Genomic DNA, 15,676 nt, shown 5'->3' with positions numbered 1-15,676 from the left:
CCCAGCCCTTCCAGACTCCCTAGCGGGTTCTGGTTAACAATGGGGAAACCCTTAATGTCCAAACCCTTTTCCAGGAAATAGCCACCGCCAACTCTACCAGCCTCTGTTGGAAGCTGGTATATTCAGGGCGTTTTCTTGCCCTTTCAGTACTGGCTGAAAGTTTTAAAGCATGGAGTACAGAAGTGGGAAGGAGGGTCCTCTTCTCTCCAGAAGAGAAGGCATTTTGTTTGGTTTTTTAGTTGTTTTAGTGCATTTAGTACATCGTTTTAAAGAAGTCATTTTTGGGTCCAAGGCATTTTTCATGCACTTAGGGACCAGCAAAGGCCCTGAGGTCTGGGTGGGCAGTGAGCGTGAGGTCAGGAAGCACACAGCTGCAGAGGCCCCGAGGGTTGTGAGCGGCCTGTGGGGCAGGACAAGGTCAGGCCAGGCCGTCGTTCTGGGTCCCCACACCCACCTTCCATTCCAGAATCCACCTCCACCCCAGCCAGGGGCGGGGATCTGCTCCAGCGCCCCTGAGAATAGCAGTAGCCGTGCGGGGCACACAGCAGCTTGGTTGCGTCATCTCCTGCCACGTGCTCACCCGTGTGATCTCACTGAGTCCTACCAACCACCCGGGAGGCCATGGTCATCTTGTAGGCAAGGAAATCCAGACTCAGAGGGACCAGGCAGCTTCCTACGTCCACACAGCTGGGGAGTGGTGGGGTTGGGACCAGAACCCAGCTCCCCCGTTGCGTGGGCCCTCCCGTGGCCTAGAGTCGGGAACCCCAGGTTGTCCGTGTCCTGCCGCTTCGCTGTCATTGGCGGGTGACCTTGCCGTCCAGCTGAGACATCTGCGAAGTCGGAGCGGCTGTGCTGACTTCATAGGCTTGAGACAAGGCGTATGTGGGATCAAGTGCAGCCCAGATTTAAGACTTTAGTTCCAAATGAAGAGTTGGTGAGCTCCTTTGCAGGATAGGCCAAAACAGGCCTTCCCCAGGCTGTCCCACGGGCCCTGCCAGAGCCCGCCAAATCAGTCCCTCCTGCAGGCAGCCTTGGAGTGCGGAACCTCCTCTTCTGGGACGAGTGTCTGTAACGCACTTTGCCAGCCTGGCCGCCCACTTGTGATCACGAGACCCCTTTAATGTTAACCCTGTAGTGCGCCCGCCCAGAGCTGGCCTCAGGCTCCAGGGCCGCGGCTCAGTGGCCCCCACAGGCCCCCCGCCCTGCGGGCTTGGAGCAGGCAGGGCGCACTGGCTCTTGGAGTGTGGCGGCTGAAGAAGGCTCCCATGGCCTCAACCGAGACACCCTTGCCAGGCATAGTTCCCTTTTACACCACATCACACTGGTTTGGGTACATCTCACTTGCTTCTGTCATTTTGGATCCTGACCCCTGCATTCTGGTCCCCACAACCAAGCTGTTCTCCACCCCAGCCCAAGCCCATTTTCCTGTTGGTTTCCCATGAGCACAGCCCCGGCCGCACTGAGGCCCGGCCAGTCCCAACACCAGGCAAACGTAAGCCACTGTCAGAAGCCTGGCGTCCCAGGAACGGTCAGCCTGGCTCTGCCATTCACTGCCACATACGGCAGGTTTTCACCTGGGAGGTGGAGAAAGCAGTACAGGGTCATTGGGTTGTTGGGGATTAAATGATGCGATCGTGGTGATGTCCACCATTCATGGCACATGTGCGTGCCATCATGGGATGCGGGCCTGCCCAGGGAGGAGTGCGTAGGTGGCAGCAGCACCCGTGCATCTTGGAAAACGTGCAGCAGACACACCTTTCCTCGTCTTGCTCTCAGACGAGGATTGGGAACTGTCCCAAGGCCCTTGGAGAGCCTTTAAACCAGCCCTTGGAACCTGGGAAGCTCTGTTCTCAAGACTTTCTTCCTGGTACTGGAGTGCCTTCCCTGGGGCCCATCAGTGACCTGGCTTGGCCTGCGAGTCTGAGCACAGGAAGAGGCCGTGCGGGCAGGAGCCGCCCCGCTGCGCCATCAAACCCCCAGCGCCTGCCCGAGGGCACCAGAGCTCAGGAGAACCCAGTCCTAGTGCTTTCTTTTCCTGTTTTGTCGTTTCCATGGTTGGTGCAGTTTGCTGACGTTGATGTTATTTTACAACTTGCTCTTTTTTTATGAAGGAGAGGGAAGATGAACACGTATTTGCCTTTAATCCGCCCGCCCCCAGCACTTCCCCTTCACGCGGTGGGGGGGGGCAGAGCAGGTGCTGCTCCCCGCGGCCGGACAGCCTCTGCCCCCGGTGTCCGCCTGCTGCTTGTCCATGGGCCCCGGAGCATCCTGTTAGTAATCTGCCCTGTGGTCCTGGGGAGGAGGAGTAAGCATCTCAACCTAGGAACCATCAGCTCTACCCACCCTTTCCCCCGGAAAAGAAAAATAGGGTGACATTTGTACATAGTGGGTCGCACATGCTGGTGGGAAGGTTGAGGAGACTTTGTCCTTTCTGGCTTTTCTTCTCTCGCTTTTTGGCCCTGATTTCTCCAAGATTATCTTCAGTGATTCCAAAAACCGTTGTGCTAGTTTCTGAGTCTTTTTTCAGCTCCGGAAACTGCGTATTTGTAGGTGGGGCTGGCTGCAGGCTCTGTCTCCCTCCGCATGTCTTCTGGCTCTGCTCCCCGCTTCGAGCCCCATTCTTGTGGCCCCCATTCCCCCTTCCACGGCGGAGAAGGCGGCAGCGCCCTTCCCAGGTTGGCTGTCTTACTCGAAGGTGCTTGTGTCCGTCCGTCACCTACGGACACTTCCCCCACGTTTCAGCACGGGCGGCGCTTTGGCTTTCCCAGCTCTGTGCTGTGTTTTGTGGGGGTGGGGGCTTGAGAGCTAACCTACCCTCCTCTCCCCCCTCTCCTCACTTGGCCTCACTGGGGACCTGGGCTTGACGGACAGTCTGGAGCGATTTGTGGGGCTCCTTCCCACCCCGACTGTGAGCCCCAGCCCCCCTGCCCTGGGACCTGATGGGGCAGAAGGCAGCCCCCGGCCCCAGTGCCACCCGCGGCTCCCAGCCACTTTCCCCACGCGGGGTGGCCCAACCCGACCAGCGTCCTGTGCTCTCGCCGCCGCAGGTCAACAAGCACGCGTTTTCTGGGGGCAGAGACACCGTCGAGGAACACAGGCAGTTCGGGGGCAACTGTGACGTGGACGTGTCCTTCATGTACCTGACCTTCTTCCTCGAGGACGATGACAAGCTCGAGCAGATCAGGAAGGTGAGCCCGCAGGCTGCAGGGTCCAGCCGGCCCCTGGTGCTCTCACACGGGACGTGGGGGGCCTGGCAGCCGGGCTTAGGGTGGCCGGAGCCCCTCAGGGCTGGGCCTTGGGGAGCAGGCCCTCAGCTGAGACGAGGTGAAAACTGAGGAGGTCCACTGCCCTTAGCCACGCGCCAAGAAGCCTGGTGACAGATAGTCTGCAGAGGAAAGCACACACCAGTGTGGTGGTGACCCACCGCGGCCTCCCCTTCCTGGACACCACGGACCAGGAAAGTCCAACAGGACAGAGTCAGGTGCAGACAGTGCCCCGCCGAGTTAGCGGGGCTTCGAGGCTCACCCATGAGGCAAGGGTCTCGGCACGGCGTCTCGGCAGCAGTTTGGTGAGAAGTCGGAAGAGCCCGAACGGTACCTGTAGCCTTTGCCTCGGGTTTTCCAGTCCTTAGAATCTTTTCCACGGAAGTAATTCTGACCAAGAAAGAAGTCTCCGTACAAACGTGTTTAAAGCTGATTGTGGCGAAAAGTCCAGAACAGACGTACAGCACAGGGGATGCTGACGAGGAGCTGCCAGGGCGGGCGGGCGGGCGGCCGTGGAGCTCGGAGCGGGGGCGGTGAGCGGCGAGTCGCGGCATGTTAAGAAAGCGTTGTTTAAGGTGCAGGTCCTTGGACTTCCGGGCGCCACCCCTGCGCCGGGCTCTGCACGGGGGCTGCGGGCGGGGCTGGCGCCCAGAGGCGTGAGGTGCCCAGGCAGGAGGAGCCGCTTGTCACTGGGGTCTGTCTCCTTCCGGGCAGGATTACACCAGCGGCGACATGCTCACCGGCGAGCTCAAGAAGACGCTCATCGAGGTTCTGCAGCCCCTGATCGCCGAGCACCAGGCCAGGCGCAAGGAGGTCACAGACGAGATAGTGAAAGAGTTCATGACTCCCCGGAAGCTGTCCTACGACTTCCAGTAACTCCTTTTATATGCGCTTATAAAGAGATGTAATTTACCGATAATTCCAGCCCAATCAAACCCGCACCACCCATAGGCTCTGTCACACGGTAATTACTGGCCTGGGGTCTGGAAGCCCTGTGTGTGTGTCAGCACTGTTTTTCCCCGTCCTCCTTTCTTTCTCTCGGGGGCAAAACCCTTGGGGTGAATGGGTGCCAGCTAACGTTTCACGGTCCGACAGTCCAGCTGGAGTCTCTCCCACAGAGCAGCCCCCACGTGTGGGACCTGGGGCTGCACGTCCACGGGCCGGCCTGTCCAGTCCACAGGACAGCTGCTGCCGTTCCCCACACCCTTCGGACCTGCCCTGGGAAAGAGTATGGAGTCTGTCTGCATACCTGGAATCAGAACAGCAGTAGCATAAATTAAAGCGTGCTTTGAAAAGTCTACGTGGGAAAGTTTAATGAGCACAGATGTATTTCAGCCCGTGTCCAAAAAAATTTAAAAGAAGAATTGTCAGCTGAAAGCTTTGCTCTATGTTTGGCTAAGAGAGCTCGCAGCTTGAAAGCTGCTTTTCACGTTGAATATTGGCCCAAGTTGGCCGAGTTTTATTATAAAATTGAGTCTTCTGTGGGCGAGAGTCCGGTTCACTTACCACACTCCAGACCATGCATGCACCGCACTCCAGAAATCATGCTTTTTCCCGAGCGTACTAATACTTCCTTCCACCAAATAATCCTTGACACTCCGCCCTGAAAGCCAATGGCCGCTTCACGCTGCGTGTGCCGGATGCTGAGGGGTCTGTTGTCTTTGCAGATGCTTTTGTTTTGACACTTGACTGCCGTGGAAGTCTGTCTGCACAGAGCAGTGCCCTGGGGCAGGTGGACGTAGCTAGAGAGCGCGTGGCAGCCCTCAAGGCCCTGAGCGGCGCGTCCACGGGAGGCCTGGTTAACCGTGCACCCTGTGTAGTTTGGAAAAGTGGAAGACCTATCTCAGGGAAGGCCCTGGGTTGAGGGGTCTGTGCTTTCTGGAGGTGTAGGGTCCACTCCCTCATGTCACTCGTTGGCATGAATAAACTTCCTTCGGTCCTGCCTGTGTCACTGTGCTCTGTCTGGGGTTCGAGGAGGGAGCAAACCTGTTCCAGGCCCAGGGAGGGGTGCTGCACCTGCTGCCGAGCGCTGCGGCCCCTGCGAGGGTGGCCCTCGTGTCCACAGGGTCACCGGGGGGTGACGTGGAGTGGAGAGACGGCCTGGAAGCCCCTGTGGCCCGGAGATGAGAGGCAGGCTCCCAGGAATCCTTAGCCAGTGTCCTGCTGCTGGCCCTCAGACCTCATGGGACGCCTCCAGCCGCCCAGCAGGGATGTCTCGGCATGAGCAGCCATCCTCCGCACACACGGGCTGGGCTGAAGCTGAGCCGCCCGGCCGCCTGAGACCCAGGGCACAGGCCCTAGCGGGATGGAGCCCCGGGCTCCCTCTACCCGCCCAACCTCACTTGCAGGTGGGGATATTGAGGCTTAAGAGAGAGCAGTGTCACTTGTCCAAGGCCACACACCGAGTTTGTGACAGAGCCTGCCTCTTATTTGCTGTGTCCACATAGAGGGACTGTCTCACAAATGAGGGTACCGAGGGTCCCACCCTGGGAGATGCTGGGGTACCAACGTGCAGGACAAACTCATCCGTCTCCTCCCCTGGCTTCGACACCCCCTGGCCAGAGCACCCAGCCCCGCCCACCTGGCTGGCTGTGGTCTCCGCGGCTACATGCCATCTTGTTGCTCCCTTGCACCCATAATCACAGGTGCACTGAGTGGCTAAAACGAGGGGTCTTATGTGACGTCCCCAGGGCGGCAGAGCACCAGGGCGGAAGTGCGCATCACCGTCGGGACTGCTCCTCCACACGGGCTGCAACTTCGGGCAGGCCACCCAACCTCTGGGGACCCCCAGCCCTGCCCCTCTAAGAGAGAAGAGCAACCGTACCTCATGCTGGGGTCTTGGGAGCAGTACCCTGGGTCAGAGATCAGGTGCCTCCCCCAGTGGTCGCTGCTGGTAAGGGCCACAGCCGCTCCCACCCCCACATTTTTCTAAAAAAGCAGGTTTAAGGGGATCCCCCGGGTTAGGATGGACAGGTGCAACAGCCCGGCAGGTGTTGGCAGGAGGTCAGGTCGCAGCTCCTGTGGCGTGGGGACTCCTGCCAGAGGAGCTCCCAGCTGTGGGGATCGCAGCTGAGCCGGGGCCAGGACAGGGCACAGTGGGGAGCTGGGAGCAGGGAGCACACAGTCCAGGATGAGAACAAAGAAGGGGGCTCCCTGCCATCCGACAGGTGCAGCTCTCCCAGGGAGTTCTGTGCCCCTTGGCCCTTTCCAGGGGCCCATGATTCTCCCGTCGGCTGTGGGAACCCTGGGGACACCACCCTTTATCGCCCACTTGAAATTTCAGGTGCAGCCTGGACTTCGTTAAGGCGGCCACGGTTGATGGGAAGACACAGCTGGGCCCTCCTTCTCTTGCCCGTTTCTAAAAGAGGGGGTTGGGTCGGCCCTCCAAAGGACCTTGTCACCTAGAGAGCACGAGGACCTGGGTCCAGGCCTTCCTGCAAAGCCATTTGGCCAACGTGGGCGGGGCCATCGGCTCGGTGACTGAGTCCCCACACTCCCCAGCTGTGACTGGCAGGGCTGGGAGTACTGCCAGTAACTCTCTTCCCAAGGCCAAAGCAAATGGGTACTAGTGCTCTTCTTGCCAAATGGACATGGGGTCCAGGGTTTTGATGAATTATCAACCTTTTGTTGGCTGGTACCCTTTTCCTAGCACCTGGCTAGAACGCCAGCATCCTTCACTTGAAGCTGGATGAACTTCCTGGAATCTAGGGCAGGACTTCCTTCATTCCACAGCCCCTGAGCACCTACTGTGTGCCAGGCCCTGTGCTGGATAGAGTCCAAATCAGACATGCGGGTGGAGTGGGGTGTCAGGGGTCGGGGGCAGATGAGTGACCAAAACAAGGAGCCAGGGCCCTGTGAGAGCCTAATAAGCAGCCTAGTGGTCAGGCTGGGAGAGCTTCCTGAAGGAGGTGATGCCTGGGATGCGGACTCAGCCAGGCAGAGGAGGGGAAGGGTGTTTCTGGCGGAGAGCACTGAGTGTAAGGAAATACTTGGGTCAGTATGACAGGAGCGGACTGGGACGGGAGGGTCCACGCATGTGTTCTGGGAAAGTTTCCAGAACACAAGAGGTCTCGGTCCAAAGACATGGTCAAGGCTAGTGTCTGTGAGTGAGGAAAATCGAGGCAGGTGTTGGCCGGCTTTACCTGAGCTCTGGCCCGACGGCCCCCCGTGCCTGGAAGTCGTGTGGTACCAACAAGAGGACTTCAGAAATGCAGGCGTGAGTCTCCCCCCCCCCCCCACCACCACCATCACCCCTGCCACAGTGGGCAGGCCCAGTTCCCTCTCTGAGCTGTTTGCTCACCTGGTGTCAACCTGTTGTGATGACCCGTGTAAGGGACCTGGCACCCAGCAGTGTTCAGGATACACCACCCTCCCTCCCTCCCTCCTCCAGGCCAAATGTCCGGCAACACGGGCCAGGGCAGCTGGCTGGAACCCAGGTTCGCTCAGACAGGGCTGGGTTTGGGATGTGGGTGGTGAGGAGAGCAAGCCTCGTGCTGAAGGCTGAGTGGCCTCCCATGGCAGGGTTCAGCGCCCCAAAGGCTGAGGGAGTGGAGCCAGCCAGAGTGCTGGGCCTCAGTGTGCCCATCTGCATAGTGGGAACATTGGCCACACAGGTCTGGAGGGCTGGGCCTCTGAGGATAAGCTGATCGCCTGCCCCACAGACCACAGAGCAGCACCACTGAGCATGCTCAAAGACACTTTATTGTCAACAGCTCCCCACTGAGTCTCGGGGATCTCCCAGCAGGGCAAGGGCGTGAGCAGGTCTGGCAGCACGCTGGCCGTGGCCGTCCGGTCAGTGCCCTCTCTGAGCAGCCTGGTGCAGGGGAGCGAGCGGGCCGGTGCCCAGGAGCTCACTAAGCAGCCGAGGAGAGCTGAGCGGGGGGTCGGGGGGGCCTGGCGGGGAGGGCGGCCGAGGGACTGGATGGAGGCACAGGGGTGCTCTGAAGACGCGGCGGGCGGCAGGGAGGGGTGACAGGGAAGCTGGAACTCCAACGACATGCTCAAATGACTCCGTGTGACGGATGTCCTCATCCAAGAGGCCCACTCCTCCCTGGCTCGTGTGACCCTTAGGCCACCCCCAGGCTGATGGCAGACGGGCCCCTCAACCTCCTTGTGGTCCGTAGCCGGGCAGGCGAAGCCCCGAGCACGGCTGACTCGGGCTTCAGGGAGGCTCGGGCGGTCCTGGGCGGCGGCTCCGTGGGGCCCAGACCCCGACGCTCTCCTGCGCCCCCTGCAGCCACGAGGACCTCGGGAAGCTGCCGGCGGGTCGGCCCCTGGGGCGTCGGGACTGGCTACGTGGACAGGCCCCGGATGAGCCTCAGCACGGCTTCGTAGGCGACAAAGACCACCATGTTGACGGGGAAGGCGCGGCAGCAGTTGAGCGTCAGCCCCTTGAAGAGGACCCGCGGCCCGTCCTCCCGCACGCTGGTCACCACGCAGTGCAGAAGGCCCCGGTAGCGCCGCTGGCCCTGCCCGTCCGCCTGCAGGCGTGACTTGATCACGTCCATGGGGGTGGCCACGGCCCAGGCCAGGACCCCGGCGCAGCCCCCGGCCACCAGCACGCCCAAGACATCTGCAGGGAGAGAGCCGCGAGCGCCTCAGCCGCACGCCAGCCGGGGACACAGAGGAGGCCAAGCGGGGGCCCCCGGAATGGAGCCCGGAGCGTGCGCCACCGATGTGACCTGTACAAAGCCACACGGCGGGTCCGTCCCGACTCCCCGTGTGCTGGGCACGGACGTTCCCACCCCGGGAGGCTCCGTGGCGCCCGGATCTGGCACGACCGCACCCACGCCTGCTGCCCCGGCCCCGCTCGCCCGGCCCCGGGCCCCGCTCACCTGGCTGGCTGTGGCCAGTGGGGGTGAGCTGCTCGCAGAGGATGGCGTACGACAGGAAGTAGGTGGCGAAGGAGTGGCCGTCCCGGAAGAGCAGGGCCGAGCTGCCCTTGTAGAGGCCCCGCAGCCCCTCCTCACGGGCCACCGTGGCCAGACAGTGCAGTGGCCCTCGGTACTTGGGCCCGGGCACCGAGCACGCAGGGGGCGCCGGACACATGGGGGGCGCAGCCGAGGGCCACGAGGCCGAGGGGCGCCGCTGCTGCGTCTGCGTCTGCGTCTGCGTCTGCAGGCGGACCTTGGCCACCTCAGTGGGCGAGGTGAGGAACACCTGCCGCGGAAGGAGCAGGGCTAAGAGGGCACCGTCCCGTGGCCCTGGCCTCCTGCTGCCCCGGGCTGGCCCACCCGTCCCGCCGCAGCAGGGTTCACAGCCGGTGCTTGCTTCTGCCGCGCAGGCCGCGGGCACGGAGCGGGCCCGGCACACCAGAGGTGTTGGGTAAGTGTCTGCGACTCGGGTTCGTGGGGGTATTTATCACATAATTAACATGGGAATGACATCCATGTACTATGTGATTAATACAAGTATTTAGTGTAAGAATAGTACAATACTAAATGCATTTAATAACATGACTAAGTAACATAATATCACCAGTAATACTGGCTGCCATCCTGTGGGTGCTCATACCTGTCAGACTCCGTGCTGACAGGGGGCTCTGCACTCATAACCTTACTGGGTCTTCGCCACGCCTCTTACGAATGAAGAGACAGAAGCTCCGAGAGGCTCCCTAGCTTGCCCAAGGTCACTCAGCTAACGAGAACCAGCTGGGCCCTCACCCACAGCCCCCCGGCCCTCCTCCAGTCTCTGCCCTGGCCCAAGCCTCCGTGTCCCCCTCTGCAGGGCTGGGTGGCCTCTCGGGCGGCTCTCTCGGCCTCTCCCGACCCCACAGTCCTGAGGCCCCCCCGCCCCCCCCCCACTCACGCGGACCAGGCCAGAAGCAAATCCTGACAGCGTGATGTCGGGCTTGGCAGGCTTGGCCTCGGGGCTGCCGTAGCGAAATCGGCAGATGTGCGCCAGGCAGTGGTGGTAGGTCCCGAAAGACACGGACGAGACCAGGGACACGGTGCACACGGGCAGCGACAGGCCTCGGTAGAAGCCCCGCACCTGGCGGGTGGACAGATGGGACCCGAGGGCCCGAGTCAGGCCAGAGGCCCAGCCGGGAAGGGGGCCGCCCAGAGGGGCCCTGGGCCGAGGGGGCTGGTAAGTATCCCCGAGTCCCTCCTCTGGACTGGGCTCTCAGCTGGACGCTGGGGACACCTCACAGCTCCACCCAGCACGGCTTTCAAGGGATGCCCAGCCTGGAGGGGATAGAAATGCAAACACTCGGGGTACCCCTCTGACCCTCAAAGGCCCCGGATGCCACCTGTCGACCCTCTCCTGAAGGCAGGACCTCATTCTGAGCACCTCCTATGTGCCAGACGCCTGGCTCTCGGCCTCAGAGAAACCCAGCAGGTTGGTACAATCATTGCCATTTGGAAGGTGACAGAGCTGAGCTCAGATGGCTTCAGCACCCCCTGGCCGGTTGGGAGTGGCAGGCCTGGGGTCTGCGGCCCTGACATACTCCTGCCCATTTCCCTGGGCCCCGGCCTACCCGCTCTTGGCGGTATGTGTCCCAGACGCAGTGCCAGATGCCCCTGTACTTGGGCTCTGTCTGGATCTTGACCTGTGAGAGAAGCGGACTTCAGGAAGAGGTGGCTCCAGGCCAACGGCAAGGTCAGTAGGCCTGGGGGAGGGGACGAGCCAACGCCTTGAAGGTCATGTGCGTGCTGACTGTGGGCAGAGCAGGGATCAGGAGCCCCATGTAAGACGAGGAACCTGAGGCACAGGTGAGAAGAGGGGCTGACATAGTCCTGAGGAGCGTGGGGAGGGCTGGTCTGATTAGCAGGCCAGAAAGGTCTCTGGCCACAGGTGGATGCAGGAGACTCGGAGGGCAGCCTAATCCCAGCCAGGGGCCTTTGGATGGACGGCGGAGGCCTGCCTCTTGCCGTACCTTCACCGTGTCCAGGGGGTAGCCCACAGCCACACCGCAGACGCCTGGAAGGAAATCAGAGGGACCAGGTGAGGAGGCGGAGGAACCTGATCCCGTCTCACAGCAGGAGGCAGGGCTGAACCCCACCAGCTCCCGCTGAGAATAGACCCACACTTCTTGTCCACACCGTGTCTCATCAACCCTGAGTGTGCTGATGCAGAGAAGGAAACTGAGGTTCAGCCAAGCTGCTAGCAGTTTCTCCTTCCACGTCTTGGCCCAGCCATGCCTTGTTCCGAAAGCCAGGGACGCATTTTGGGAGAGCCTCTGTTCAACACTTGCTGGGCCCTGCCTCCAAGCCAGGCAGCTCTTGTCCTCAAGCCTGTGAAGGGTCCGTCTGCCTTTCCGCTGCTGGGTGTGTGTGTGGAGAGGCACAGACCCAATGAAGGCCATGAGGTGGGAAAGCCCAGGTCACCCAGGGCTCTGTGAAGGACGGCCTGGCTCTCCCTGCAAAGGGCCAGGTGCCACCATCCTATTCCTTTCTCCTTTTCTGACACCAGAGCCTCAATGTCCAAGCCCCCAGCACTGCCCTGGGGAAGCCAGAGAGCCACAGAGCCCTGAGGTTACATACCCCAGGGGTGAGGGGTGGTGAGGGCCACCTGAGGACAACAAGGCACTTGGGGGCTCTGCCCTATTTACTGGGCATCCCAGGACTCAGTAAGTGTGCATGAATGAATGACGAGTGAGTGAATGAACAAAGGACTGACTGAATGACTTGATTAGAATTACCCTCCTTGACCCTCACAGGGACCTCACCAAACTCCTACTCATCCATCAAAGCCCTGCCACAGCATCACCCCCTCTCTGGAGCTCTCCCTGACCCCTGTATCTGGGCTGCCTCTGTGCCAGAAAACATATTGATCGGAGCGCCGGTCACGTGGTTTTGCTTCTGTCCCACGCATGCCATGTCTGTCCTCCACAAGGACAAGGACAAGGTCTTCAAGAGCCCTTCCTGGCTTTGTGATCTTGGCCAAGTCAAGCCCCTTCTCTGAGCCTCCTCCTTAGGGGGCTAACACGCAGGGAAGCAGCTGGCCTCGGGCCTGGGGCAGAGTCAGACCTCAGAAAGGTCCCCGGGGAGGCCAGGGCTCCAGCCTGCCCTGGGTCAGCACTGCCCTCCCCTCCTGAGGGAAGAGGACACCCCACGCCATTCCCAGAAGTATCGACCAGCACCCATGACTATTTCACAAGACCGGCAAGGCTAAACGTGACTCACCCAAATTAGGCTCCCAGCCTGCAGGGTCGAGGGATGGGGGAAGCCCGTCCCCGCCTGTTTGCCAACGGGCTAGTTATCTCTCTGGATTTGTCTTTTGCAACCAGCCCTTTCCCCAGAAGGGAAAATAGTTTGGGAGGCCAGCAGCCTGGGACAGCAGACAGCCAGCCAGCGGGTGTGGCCAGGGTTCAGCAGGGCCTCGCCCCCTCCCTGCCCACCCCCTGCAGTCCGTGTTTAGGGACCCAGGCCTGTTTGTCCTCGCTGCCCACCCTCCCCCAGCCTCTTGTTCCTTCCCACAGCTCAGCCATCCCGCTCCACACTGACGGCCCAGGCGGAGACCACCCTCTGCCCCCGCGGCCCTCCCCCCCACCCCTGCCTGGGGCCCCCAGGCTGAGCGGGCCAGGCCAACGCGGACTCACCTCCCCCTGTGCCTCCTCCCAGCACCTGCGGCCCTCACTGGGGCCTGACCACTTCCGGGGCCCCTCACGGCCCACTGCGTGGGAGGGCTACTGCCCCCCGTGCCCCCCGGGTCCCTGTCTGTTACCTCCGATGGCTCCAGCCACAAAATCCATGGACAACACGGCGGTGGGGAAGGCCCTGGGGTCTGCCTGCCTGACAGCAGTCTGCCACCACCGGGGTGGCCTCGGCAGCAGCTCGTCAGCTCCTGGCCGACCTTAAATAGCTGGGGCCGGGGGAGGGACAGGAGACGGGAGCCTGTGGACCAGTGGCCTCGAAGGCAGAGGCCGTGCGGGGCAATGCCCAAACCCAGGCACTGGGCAGCTGGACTCCCTCCCACCCACCCCCCAAAGGACCCTTGTCCCAGTGCCCTTGGGACCCAGGGGTCAGGGAAGTATGTGAGAGGCCACGGGAGGTGGCGGGCTCACTGTCCACACTGCCAGGTGCAGACACCTCCGGGGAGGTCCGGGGATGGGGCTGAGGTACCCCTGTCCCTCCAAGCCTTCATGGTGTCCTCAGGCCTCCCCAGGAGCCCTCGAAGCTCCATCCTATTCACTCAACAAACACCATCCGAGCTGGGGCTGAGCTGAGGCTGCACGGAGGCGGGTAAGACCCAGTCCCCGTCCTCAGGAGGCTCCAGCTGGCAGGAGGGAGTGGGGGCAAGCACGAGCAGGCTGCATGAGCCCCCCTTCTCCCCCCACCCCACGAGCAAACACTGGTCACAGCCCAGCGTCTGCTCCATGCCCTGCACACTGCCCTGGCCCCACACTGTCCATGTGCACCCACATCTGTCTCCCACTCCCCGGGCCCCGCCGGGTCTGCCTCTGCTCAGCCCCCGGTGCCCAGCACTGACCAAGCCCTGAGGGGCCCACTGCTAGGGAACCAGGGGCCAGGGCTGCTGATCAGGCCTCTCACGAAGCCAGGTTTCTCCTGAAGGGAAAGCAGTGCTGACGGTCCCATTTTACAGATGGAGCCACTGAGGCCCAAAGAGGGGATTTGTCTGAGGCCATACAGGTGGCAGGGCTGGATGTGATCGCCAGACACTCTGGAACAACCAGCCCCTCTCTGATGCCGAGGGCCAGGCCCTGACGCCCATGAGCTTTGTCCCCATGGCCATCACCCAGTGGGCCCTCCCAGGGGCTCAGCACATGCTCCCACATGACCCACACGGCAGTGCTGCGAGATGACCATGGGGGCACTCAGGCTTAAGGAAGCCGTGCACTTGCCCAGGGCCACACAAAGTGAGAGTCCTGCTGGCCAGAAAGCTGGCAGGACCGGGGTAGAGGGGCACAGGGTTCGGACTGCCTCATCCAGGTGGCCCTCGGGTCAGGGACTGTGTGTCTACCTGTTTTCTTGTGTTCTGACATGTGGACGCAGGCCGGCCTTGAACATGCTGGGTGCTGATGGAGGGGCAGCCCCCTCCCCGCCTGCCCAGCCAATACAGGGTGAAGGGGAGACAGGCTGGCAGAGGCGGCTTCCATGTCAGAGGGCAAAGGGCAGGATGATGCCCTGCCTGGCCTTTAGAGAGACACAGCTCAGCGTCTGCTTGGGAGCCAGGCTGTTTGCATCCAAAGATTTTATTTATTTATTTGTCAGAGAGAGAGCAAGCACAAGCAGGGGGAGCGGCAGGGAGAGGGAGAAGCAGGCTCCCCGCTGAGCAGGGAGCCCAGTGTGGGACTCGATCCCAGGACCCCGGGATCATGACCCGAGCTGAAGGCAGACGCTTAACCGACTGAGCCACCCGGGCGCCCCGGGCTGTGCATTCAAGCCCAGCTCTGAGATCACAGCAACAACCACACAGACAGGAGTCCCTGCCTCATGGCTCTTACGTTCTAGGGAGGGAGACAGACACCAAGAGATGAGGTGACAAAAGCACAGAGACCTCCAAACAGCAGTGAGCGCCAAGGGCAGAAGCAGAGGAGGGAAGAGACAAGGGGCATGTGGGGTTGGGGGGAGCGGGCAGCCCAAGACAGTGATATAGGAGACAAGTGTGTTTTCCCAGTCACGGCAGCCAAGTGTCACCCACCCTTTGTCTCCTGAACAAACATGCCCAAACTTTACCCTTCCCCACAGCAGACACAGAAAACACGCCACCTCACCCTTCGGGCTGTGGTTCAGGTGGAAAAGCTCCCCAGCCATTGTGAGCTTCGGGCAGGCAGGGTCGTGCCAGACCCGTCTCTGAGCCCATAGCACCCAGCACAAGACAGCCACCCTGGGGAGGCTGGGGGAAGAAAGGCGTGAGAAAACAAGTCGGTGGATGGATGGGTGGATGGATGGACGGATGGACGGACAGCTGGCCGGGGGAGGATGGTCGGACAAGAGGATGGATGAATGGGTGGATGGATGGACGGAGGGGGTGAGTGGCCAGGTGGATAGATAGGTGGATGGAGGGATGGACAGACAGACAGATGGACTGAAGGATGGACAGATGAATGGATGGGGTAGAGGGGTTGGGGGTGAGTGGATTGACAGTGGAAAATACAAATGAATGAACAGAGTCAGCGCAGGGTCACCTGCCCACACTTGGCTTGAGCTGACTCAGGAGATGGCAAAGAGGCTGGGTGGCTGGGCAGGCAGGGGTCCTGGCCAGGGAGAGCCCCACACAGTCTGGGGGAGAGCTCAGGCGGGGCCCCCACAGGCTGGGTTTGGCTCCTGGCTCCGCCCCTCCCAGCCGGGTGCCCTTGGGCTGGTAGTGTTACCTCTCTGGGTCTTGCGTGGATAGCAGAAGGCAGAGTCCACGGGAACTCTCCGGGGCCACTCCTCTCAACGGGGAGCTTTACTGATGAGCACCGCGGCCGGCTTTAGGCCCTCGTCCGCCAACACCAGAGCCCCACC

The 15,676-nt window shown here is 61.5% G+C and overlaps 2 protein-coding genes across 5 annotated transcripts in view; one reads left to right on the top strand and one right to left on the bottom strand.

Annotated features, from left to right (window-relative positions):
* WARS1 (tryptophanyl-tRNA synthetase 1) overlaps nucleotides 1-5,203 on the top strand; it is a 31,384-nt gene extending 26,181 nt beyond the window's left edge. For 2 of the 3 annotated variants that reach the window (XM_078054225.1, XM_078054226.1), the window contains exons 10-12: nucleotides 3,048-3,188; nucleotides 3,978-4,135; nucleotides 4,931-5,203. In XM_078054225.1, coding sequence (XP_077910351.1) covers nucleotides 3,048-3,188; nucleotides 3,978-4,135; nucleotides 4,931-4,952 — 321 coding nt within the window. In that variant the 3' untranslated portion in view covers nucleotides 4,953-5,203. Of the gene's footprint in view, nucleotides 1-3,047; nucleotides 3,189-3,977 lie in introns of all 3 variants that reach the window. The other variant, XM_036100036.2, reaches the window with a different exon arrangement.
* A 2,743-nt stretch (nucleotides 5,204-7,946) lies between these two features.
* SLC25A47 (solute carrier family 25 member 47) lies at nucleotides 7,947-13,049 on the bottom strand. 2 transcript variants are annotated; one of them, XM_036100040.2, is made up of 6 exons: nucleotides 12,930-13,047; nucleotides 11,140-11,183; nucleotides 10,741-10,812; nucleotides 10,071-10,253; nucleotides 9,098-9,422; nucleotides 7,947-8,835 (listed from the first exon to the last, which is right to left on the bottom strand). In XM_036100040.2, exons 1-6 carry the CDS (start codon nucleotides 12,955-12,957, stop codon nucleotides 8,555-8,557), a joined length of 933 nt encoding a protein of 310 aa, XP_035955933.1. In that variant the 5' UTR covers nucleotides 12,958-13,047; the 3' UTR covers nucleotides 7,947-8,554. The 2 variants fall into 2 exon arrangements, with proteins under 2 accessions (XP_035955933.1, XP_077910348.1); XM_078054222.1 differs by lacking the exon at nucleotides 10,071-10,253 and having other exon boundaries at nucleotides 12,930-13,049.
* Between the last annotated feature and the right edge of the window lie 2,627 nt (nucleotides 13,050-15,676).

This window comes from Halichoerus grypus, chromosome 8, assembly GCF_964656455.1.
Source record: "Halichoerus grypus chromosome 8, mHalGry1.hap1.1, whole genome shotgun sequence".
NCBI lineage: Eukaryota > Metazoa > Chordata > Mammalia > Carnivora > Phocidae > Halichoerus > Halichoerus grypus.
Note: the sequence above shows the minus strand (reverse complement) of the source record. Positions and strands in the feature narration are given on the sequence as shown.

Excerpts from the sequence above, each read along its gene's own strand:
- SLC25A47 (XM_036100040.2), bottom strand. The coding sequence starts at position 12,957 with ATGGATTTTGTGGCTGGAGCCATCGGAG. Across the intron at positions 10,813-11,139 it reads ACCCCCTGGACACGGTGAAG|GTCAAGATCCAGACAGAGCC; the intron begins GTACGGCAAGAG and ends CTTCTCTCACAG. Across the intron at positions 9,423-10,070 it reads TTGCTTCTGGCCTGGTCCGC|GTGTTCCTCACCTCGCCCAC; the intron begins GTGAGTGGGGGG and ends CTTCCGCGGCAG.